Source organism: Hippocampus zosterae, chromosome 14 (genome assembly GCF_025434085.1).
Source record: "Hippocampus zosterae strain Florida chromosome 14, ASM2543408v3, whole genome shotgun sequence".
Lineage (NCBI taxonomy): Eukaryota > Metazoa > Chordata > Actinopteri > Syngnathiformes > Syngnathidae > Hippocampus > Hippocampus zosterae.
The window spans coordinates 10,006,961-10,016,939 of NC_067464.1; the positions used below are offsets into that span (position 1 = coordinate 10,006,961).

The 9,979-nt window shown below is 41.2% G+C and overlaps 1 protein-coding gene across 2 annotated transcripts; it reads left to right on the forward strand.

Moving 5' to 3' along the window:
- Positions 1 to 1,949: 1,949 nt before the first annotated feature.
- Positions 1,950 to 9,653, forward strand: LOC127615165 (heterogeneous nuclear ribonucleoprotein Q). 2 transcript variants are annotated; one of them, XM_052086747.1, is made up of 12 exons: positions 1,950 to 2,116; positions 3,637 to 3,796; positions 4,626 to 4,744; positions 5,297 to 5,404; positions 5,552 to 5,665; positions 6,150 to 6,326; positions 6,536 to 6,671; positions 6,973 to 7,178; positions 7,261 to 7,410; positions 7,483 to 7,604; positions 7,693 to 8,018; positions 8,220 to 9,653. In XM_052086747.1, exons 2-12 carry the CDS (start codon positions 3,649 to 3,651, stop codon positions 8,246 to 8,248), a joined length of 1,635 nt encoding a protein of 544 aa, XP_051942707.1. In that variant the 5' UTR covers positions 1,950 to 2,116; positions 3,637 to 3,648; the 3' UTR covers positions 8,249 to 9,653. The 2 variants fall into 2 exon arrangements, with proteins under 2 accessions (XP_051942707.1, XP_051942708.1); XM_052086748.1 differs by lacking the exon at positions 3,637 to 3,796 and having other exon boundaries at positions 1,951 to 2,116.
- Positions 9,654 to 9,979: the final 326 nt, after the last annotated feature.

Genomic DNA, 9,979 nt, shown 5'->3' on the forward strand with positions numbered 1-9,979 from the left:
GGTCGCCCGTACCACTTTTCATTGTATTTTATGACTTCACATAAGAGTGTTATTGTTTCAATCTGCAAATGTAAGTAAATCACCTGTCTGAAAATGTGACTTGCCTGTTGATTGAGCTGAGGGACAGTGACAGAAGATGGGAAATGGAACCAAGGGAAGTCAGTCTCATGATTTCAAGCCAATGTAACCTTGAAAATATATTGTGATGTGAAATTTGAGGCATTCTGCATAACATGGCTGTAATTCGTAAATCCCAATGGCACTAAATCCTGTGAAAACCTTTTATATGAAAACAATCACGTCGACACTTCAATCACATCTTGATTCAAATCAGTTGTGCCGGTGTATGAAAGCAATAAAATAAAAATATTTAAACACTCAAAATATATAGAAACTTGTGTACTGTTACTGTTTTAGTTTCACAGTGCATGCATTTTGAACTGAGATTTATCAATCATTTATCTATAATTGTTGTGTTTTTGGTATTGTTTCGATGCTTTTGGTTATTTAAAACATGTTGTATAGTAGGATGGAGGAACATGTTAATAAACAGAGCGAAACCCGATCGTTTTTGAGAGACCAAAATCTGTTCGCCCCCGGTATCTGAAATGTCAAGGATTAATATTAATTTATTTTGTTTCTTGCGACTAAAGTACCCTCTTCCCACACGCTTGGTTGTTCGGGTGATAAATCCCATGGCTTTTAATTCAATTAACGAGGAGGAGGGAGACTCATGTTGACACAAACTGATTTATTTGGTTTGAGTTTATGTTTGCAACATTTGGACACAGTTTTTTGGAACAGCACATCTTAGAATTTTGTGTCCGATTGTCGCACCTCTTCAAGACAAAGTGCTTATTTGCCATATTTATTTTTAAAGGCAATGTTTACAAGAATGCATCCAATTTCTGATTCATGCTTTACCCCCGCATGCATTAGATCCATGTTCCTCAGGCATGCTTTTAGTACTGTAGCTCTACATGGAAGTTGTATGGGCTGTATCAATAAGAATGTTTGTACATCATGAATACATAAAGAAAAGTGACACAGGGAACCACCCGATTTTAGATTGTTACAGAAGAGAGATTTTATGCATAAAAAGAATGACTTCACGAGCATTCCTTTTTGTTCCCTCTGATGTAATGGATGTTGATTTTGCCATGCATGAAGGACAGAGTTCATGCACTTTGAAGCAAAGAAAATGAAAAATGGCATGTTGGTTGTCAGCTTTCATTGTAAAATTCTAGCATGTTCAAGAAGCAGTGCACTTGCCTGGACATTTTACATTGCGATTGTTCTGTGATGGTCAATGTGAGGAAAAAAGAAAGGAAGTAATAGTGAACATAGTGAATAGTGAACTTTCCTTTTTAAGCGAAAACAACCATATGCCCAAGTGGAACTATGCTCCAGCATATGGACGAGCGCAAACGAGCTTCCTCTGCTCAAATAATTCAATTGCTTTCCTTGGTTTGAAACCTTGTTCTTTTGTCCAAGATGATTTGCGTGAAAGCGATGAGAAGAGTGACACAGTGTGGGAGAAAGGAGAACCTACAGGCCCTACAGCAACTCCAACCTCGCTTTGTTAAATTATATTGAGGATACAATATGAACATATCTTGGCGATATTTAAAATGAAGTGTTGGACTGTATTGTTTACCCTATTAACCAAGGTAGGTAGCAAACCGTTAACTATCATCACCTACCAAGTTGAGTATATTTAATGTTGCTTATTTTGTAATTCGCTGGTATCGTTGCATGGTTGTGAAAGTTGGTGCTCGTTCTAAGATAAAAGAATAAGCACATGCATGAGTAGTGGAACAACCTCCTTTATGTTTGCCATAGTTGACCGTCTTGGTGTGTAGCCGGAGAGCCTCCCTCCCTGGTCTGGCAGTCTACTGTACAAACGTTTACAAGGCAGAGCCCGTGCACAACCCTGCAAGAAACCCCATCGACTAGACAAAACTCGAGGCGTGAACGTGGCAGCCATTTTACATCATCAAGAGTGAATGACTGAGGCCGGACCCGTGCCGGGAGTTTTCCACTTTTTCCGTCTTTCAAATATAACCTTTATCTTCCAAATTACCCTACACCCTACACGGTGGTGATCCAGCGGCAGGTAGGGCGTTTGTTAGTCTTTGGTCGCGTTATCGTTGCTGGGGTTTGTGTGTGAAAAGTCTCATTCGTGCGCTGCTGTTTCAAACAATGTGGAAACTGGTGGTGGTTGGGAACGAGTTCTCCGGACCGGCTTTTTGAAAATGGACTCTTCCTATGTGGCGGCACGTTGGCAGAGCACGCACCTAGCAAGCTATATCCTTAGCTCACCATGCTTCTTACAATCCGGTTCAACTCAACTTCCATATTTTCCGAACTAGTTAAATCCGTGCCGACCATTGCCGTTCTAACAATGGCCTCACTGAAATTCCCTTCGAATTAGCATGCTAGCGCAAGCTAGCCTATTTTGACAGATCATGGAATTGACACGCTCATTGTCATCACAGGGTAATTGAAGCTAACTGGCTATTGCTATTATCAATGCTATCGGTGATATTTGTAGACCAATGAGTGTATGAGACAGATTGTCATTTTAAGTATGAAATAAAGATGCAATCTCTAAGGCTTCACGCAAACGCGCTGTTATTGTCCAATAAACCTACGGCTAGTTGGATTAGCTTTAGCCCTGCAAACTAGCCCACTAGCTTGACCAACGTGCGCGAGGCACACGCGTAACAACTTCAGTACGCCTCGAATTAACCCGTTTGTTAGTTTAAGGCGTATGTTACGAATTTTAATTGCTCTTTGGAATTGATGTCCTCAAAATTGACGTGGTAGATGCATATTTTCTTTGAAAGCACGTGCTTACCGACATGACAGAATGAAAATCTCAAGGCAAATATTCGATGGTCCAGTTCAGTATTGGTAGACGTTAAAATAATGGGGTTAATGTGATCTTACTCAAATAAAGTGCATCCACTAATTTGAATAAACTACGTTACAGAGTGCTGCAATGTGAGCTGAGCGTTTGGCCTACCTAAGCTTAGACGGTCAGAAGAAAGTAAAGCCCCCAAAGATGTTTAAATATAGCACCCATGTAGTAGTAGTCATAGGGTGGCACGAAGCCTCGTGCTAAAAGTCACATTCGTTACATATAAGTGGCAAACGAGCGCTCTGATGGAACACGTGTATCTAGTCTGTGCTGAAGTCAGCGCACAGAAGGTAAGCTAACATGTAATTTGGAGACCAGCGCAGGCGAGTTTCTGCACTTGAAGCACCAACTTAGTCTTAACAAGTAGACTTGGCAGAGTATTGTCACACTGACATACAGCAGTGTTTTACAATATGTCATGGAATAACTCTGGAGAACTGTGTGTGCGAGACTTAGCCTGTGTCCAATACCATGCAGGTTACATGATACAGTATATATATTTGGACAGTGAGAATTTAGTGTATATATGTCTGCAGACCACACAGCTATTGTAAATTTAGCACTCTTGCCCTTTGCTATGGATGCAATGTATTTCACAGAGAAATGACAATTGTGAAAATGATCTGCCTGTCAAGTTTGAGACACCATCTTAAAAACGCATCCCAAACCATGCCATTGCATCAGGATTAATTTGGCTCATTGCATTTACACAGATTTCTGGGGACATGGCCACAGAACATATAAATGGAAATGGTCCAGAAGAACCAATGGACACCTCTGCTGCAGTTACCCATTCTGAGCACTTCCAGACTTTATTAGAAGCTGGTTTACCACAGAAAGTTGCTGAAAAACTAGATGAAATTTACATAGCAGGTAAGGCACTGTTAGTACATTTGCATATGATAATATGCAACTCTTTTTGTCGGTAATTCTCTTGCATGTATTGTCACTTTATTGCCATTTTGAGTGGGGGAATTGGGATCCCGAAGCAACTTTTTGTGGTTCCTACCAAAATGGGTACTGCAGTGCTACATAATGCTAAATTACACATCACAACAGTGAAAGTGTAAACAGTGGCAGCATTTGCATTCCCTATATGGTTGCTTCACTACTGGTGTGAGGTCAACAGACTTGCCCCCCCCCCCCCCTCACTTTGGGTACCTTCTAGTCTATCCAATCTCCCATGCAATTTAGCACAATTTTGTTCTCATTGAAGCAGTTGTGTATTAGTTTGAATTAACTGCAGGGCCTCTGACAAACTCGGGTGCCTTTTTTAGGGTCCCGTTAGGTTAGCCACATACCAAAATGTACCAGTGGCGCCGCTGCCATTATTTATTTATTTATTTAACTATCCAAAGCAGAAACGATGGCAAAAGCTGTCTGTGTTAGACTGCCAAGCACAGGTGATCACCCTTCCATGGAACTAAAGCACAGTAGCTCATTAAAAACTTGTAGTTGGTGTATAGAGTTGCACTGTTACATCAGGTGTGATTACTTCTGCAGTAACATGCTAGCTGGAAAATAAGGTGTAATAAGCTCCCTTTATGTTAGACCCATTATAGCCCCTCAACAGAAGATGTCGAATTCCCTATTTTAGGCACAAGATTAACTTGTGTGCTACCATTCAGTGTCTTGGACTATATTGGAAGTTTGGTACTCAGCTCTTTGCCTCTGCATGTGTTTACTCCCACTACTACTGCAGGATTGGTGTCACACAGTGACTTGGATGATCGAGCAATTGAGGCTCTGAAAGAATTTAACGACGAAGGTGCTCTCCAAGTCCTTTTGCAATTCAAGGACAGCGACCTCTCACATGTTCAGGTAAGGAAGCAGCAACCACAATATTTATGTATGTCTTTAAACTACGGATGATAGTTATCCGTTCATTAGAGTGCTGTTGCCATATGGAAGTGTTAATTGCCTTGTGAGTGACACTTAGTTGTAATCAGCTGAGGCTGTGAGTCAGTCTTGACTAGTTTAGTGTGTATGTGTATGTAGGGGGGGTGGGGGGGGGGGGGGCGGCGGCCAAATGACCCTAGCTTTATGGGACGTGGCACCTGATGTCCGTTAACACATGGGCCTATGTGCCAGGCCTTGGCAGCATTAATTTATTCAATGTGACAGTCATGGAAACGAGTACAGACTATTCTGAGATTTTCCTTTCGCGCTAAAATATTGAAACTGAATGTCTTGATGGCCAGTCAATAGTTTCATTTTTCAGCTATGAAATGTTGTTTCAAATGCCCACTACTGCTTCATACCATGTCAAGATGAAGTTAATTTGTTTTTGACAATCATCTTGTAGTTGCAATTAGACTTTTCTACTGAATTTCAATTTCTGTTTTTTCCCCAAATTTACCCTCTCCCTTTCAGAACAAAAGTGCCTTTCTTTGTGGCGTGATGAAGACATACAGGCAAAGAGAGAAACAAGGGACCAAAGTGTCAGACACTAACAAAGGACCAGATGAAGCCAAAATCAAAGTGAGAACCAATTTAATAAGTGCATTAGAGTATGAATCCTTCAGAGTAAAAAAAATACCAGACTCAAACTGGGGTCTTAAATGTCACCACAATTGTATTCTTTTGAAGACATGATTTATTCTATAATATCACTGTAACTATCGTCAGGCATTGCTTGAGAGGACTGGCTACACACTCGATGTCACTACAGGCCAGAGAAAGTATGGCGGTCCGCCACCTGAGTCAGCTCACTCAGGGGTACAGCCGACTGTTGGGACAGAGGTAAACAAGTCATTTGCTTTATTAGCAGGTTATTGATGCACCCATAACTCGCATAGAAGACGAGATATGTTTAGGATGATACAGTGAAACCTCCAAACTTAAACACCTCAAAAGACAAAAGGTTTGTTTTTTTCTGTTTTTTGCAAAGGTTTTTGTGTTTTTGTCATTCCCAAAGATGGGAAAGAGCAAAAATGGTATGTCCTAGAAACTAAATTGGGTGCGTGGAAAGAGAGTGCGCTCACTGTTCAAATTTTGATGTTCTGCTATTGTTTAAAAAATGTGTGTACTGTATTGTACAAGCTGGTGTGGTTTGGGTGTGATGACAGTTTTTGTCTCACTGTAGAAATCCCGGTTACAGTGATGGTTTATCGCTAAGAGCTGATTGGATATCTAAAGTCCTGATTCGATGTCTAAAGTCAAGATTTGTGTCTCATTTGTTTTAAAACAGACACTTACTTGCATGGTAATTTTTCCCTTGCGCCAGATATTTGTTGGCAAAATCCCCAGAGACCTCTTTGAGGATGAGCTGGTTCCCTTATTTGAGAAAGCTGGCCCTATCTGGGACCTGCGTCTGATGATGGATCCCCTCAGTGGCCTGAACAGAGGCTACGCCTTTGTCACTTTCTGCACCAAAGAGGCGGCACAGCAGGCTGTCAAACTGGTACGTGCCTTCTGCAATTTGAAGGATGAGTGGAAAAAGCCGGTATGACTTCATGGTGAAGACAGATAAGTAATCTGTTTTTATAGTCTAAAGTAAAATACTCAGAACCCCACAACACTGCAGAAATGTGTCACTGATAGAAATATTAAAACAAATTAATTGACGACATAGCTCTTTTTGTCTGTGTTTTCTCCCTCTTTGCGCTGCAGTGCAACAACAATGAAATCCGACCTGGCAAACTAATTGGCGTGTGCATCTCTGTGGCCAATAATCGACTGTTTGTCGGCTCCATCCCCAAGAGTAAAACAAAAGAGCAAATTGTTGAAGAATTTGCAAAAGTCACAGGTGAGGTTTTACCATTTCAATCTCATTTGTTTTGTAATTGTTTACCAAACTGTTGTTTGCAGTCATATAAAACTGAAAGTCCTGGTCCATCACATCTGTCTCTATCGCTCTTTTCCCCCTATTTGCCCCCACTCACAAAGCTAAATAAGGTGCCAAATCATTAGAAACAATCTCTATATGATGTAGTGCGTTTCTCGCCCCTGGCACAATGTTTGTATCAGTCACATTGGTTAGTATTTGTTGTAATTTATTCCTGTGGGTAATTATTACTGTAGATAACTTAAACTTTTGTGATCCACAGAGGGTTTAAATGATGTCATATTATATCACCAACCTGATGACAAGAAGAAGAACCGTGGCTTTTGCTTCCTGGAGTATGAAGACCACAAGACGGCTGCTCAGGCTCGCCGGCGTCTGATGAGCGGCAAGGTGAAGGTCTGGGGTAATGTGGTCACTGTAGAGTGGGCAGATCCCATCGAGGACCCAGACCCAGAGGTCATGGCCAAGGTAAAGCTTGAAATGCAAATTGTCTTTTCTGGTACATGGTAGCACAGATCTGAGTCATGATGAAATGTGCTTCTGTTCACAGGTGAAAGTGTTGTTTGTGCGGAACTTGGCGAGCTCTGTAACCGAAGAGATTCTTGAAAAGGCATTTAGTCAGTTTGGTAAACTGGAGCGTGTGAAGAAATTGAAAGACTACGCATTCGTTCACTTTGAGGAAAGAGATGGTGCTGTCAAGGTACTGAAATAAGAGTGGATACCTTGTCACATGTCGACTACGGGAAGCTATTTTAATTGAACATTTTCACAGGCTCTTGCTGATCTCAATGGAAAAGATCTGGAAGGAGAGCATATTGAGATAGTCTTTGCCAAGCCCCCTGACCAGAAGAGGAAAGAGCGCAAAGCGCAGAGACAGGCAGCCAAAACACAAATGTAAGATGAGTAAAAGTAGATCTTATAGTCTTGAAGTAGATTTTAAATACAATGCTCCCATGTTGAGACATTTTATTTTAATTTCCAGGTATGATGAGTACTATTACTATCCACCTCCCCACATGCCGCCACCCACGAGAGGCCGCGGTAGAGGTGGGCGCGGAGGTTACTCTTACCCTCCTGAATACTACGGCTACGAAGATTATTACGATTATTATGGATACGACTACCACAACTACCGGGGCGGCTATGACGACCCCTTCTACAGCTACGACGATTTCCAGGGCTCTGGGAGAGGCAGAGGAGCAAGGGGCAGTGTCCGTGGCGGTGTAGGTCAGACTAGGGCTCGTGGCGGCATCACACCTCGAGGGAGACTGGCCTTTTCGCAGCGGGGTGGCCCTGGAACAAGCAGAGGTAACTGTTTAATTGTGTGCTCGTAAAATCTGTCACATTGCGAAATACAAAGTCCTTTTAATTAAATGAGATTCCATTCCTTTGAGTCAACACAAACACTTGAATTCAAAACGATATAAATTCTGTCAGATTGCCGAAGTTAAGTACTTAAATTAATAGGGTTTAATAAACTGACTCTGTCTTCGTCTCTGATTGATCCAGCAGGGAAGCGGGGCCGAGGCCGGTCCTGACCTGTCACTCACAGTGGATACTGACTTGATGTGTGGGGTTACACCATGAGCTGCAAAGGATATTGAAACAAAAAAAGAGCGTGACAAAAAAAGGTCCAATGATATTCCAGCCTTACAGAAGAAGCATCTCCCTTCCCCAAGTTTTGTTTTGAAAAGAAACTGCCACTTTGAAAAAGATGACCGCACGATTATTGTATTCGCCTCAGCCTCTTTCGCCCCGAGCCCCAATAGCTTGCCCTGATACAGGGTTCATATTATTGCCCTAACAATCCCCCCCTGTTCCCTGTCCCCGAACATGCCATTTTAAAATAATTATTGATGAATTTGCACTTTTAAGTTTCTTAGGTTTGAAGTGGCTCGAAGGAGCTTGATGCTATTGTATATTTTTGTGCTAATCGCAATTTTAAATGTTGGAATATCCATGTTAATCGTTTTGATGTGGATGTTTGAAAGAACATTTGCAGGTTTTTTTATTTAGGGTGTACCCACCTGGCATGGATAGGTCAGGCATTCCAGGAAAGTGGTTCTGTTCAGAACTTGTCTTTAAAGGGTTGGTTGACTACCTCAGTACAGAGGACTAAACTACCCGGCCTGTACTGTAAATAGGGAAACTATATTGATGAAAACAGGGCTTGTTCTCATAAAAAAATTATGCACAAGAGCTGTAGCACACAAACAATGTACTTAATGTAATATAGTCATTTTCGCTGCAGCTCTGACACTGCAAACAGTCAAACTGGGCATGCAAAACAATCTCATAAGATGAGTCAGAACAAGCTCTGATTTTATCCTATTTTAAACTGAATTAGCTGCCTTGCTTCTTCAGAGTATGTAGTTACTGTTTGTATAGTTTTTTTTTGGATAAAATGTTACTTTTGTAAAGGCTTCAATGTCACGGGCATCAGACTGCCTTTGATTTTAATTTGATAACAAAAATAAAAGCCCTGCAGTGTCCCTTTTTTGCCACTGTCAACCGGTGGTTTTGTTTTTATATTGAAACATCTTCAAACAGTTGAACACCGGACGAGTCCCTTGTCCATCTCCCAAACCATTGACTAAAAGAATGTTCAAGCTACTTGTGGCGATATTGCCCAGACTGAACATGTCTGCTGTCATGGTTTTGGTGTGGGGTCAACGTAACACCTTGGTAGAAGGGATGCTGCAGAGATTACGTTCTATTTCCAGGTAATGGCTCCAAGAAAACTGTGCTGATGAATTCCAGTTTTCTATAGGCTACAGTTAACTCCCTCAATGAAATCATAACCACCTTTTGAGAAAAAATGCTAGCAGTTTTAAACTATTGTTGGTGGCCAACAACATTTTTGCATTCCTGCAAATAAATTGTTTTATACTGTAAAATGGAGGTGAGTGTAACTTATTTTTGTAATAAAGTTTTTGATTTCTATGTGTGTCTTATAATCATTTGATGATCAAATGACCAGTGAGACGAGGTGCATTTGCAATGCACCTAGAATAGCCAATCAAATTACTTGAACAATATTCATTGAACGCTAAACAAACCATAAGTGTACTTCCTTGATAGGTTTCACTTAAATGCCATCTTAAAACATTGGCAGTTGTGTTGTGGAGCGTAATAGCTTGGCTATGCGCTATTTTTCTAAGTTTGAATTCCCATCTTAGATGTTGATCGTGCTAGCCAACCGATGCTAACGCAAAGCGTTTTTAATTGGACAGTTTGGGGGAAACCGTCAACATGTCGCGTGGCAAACG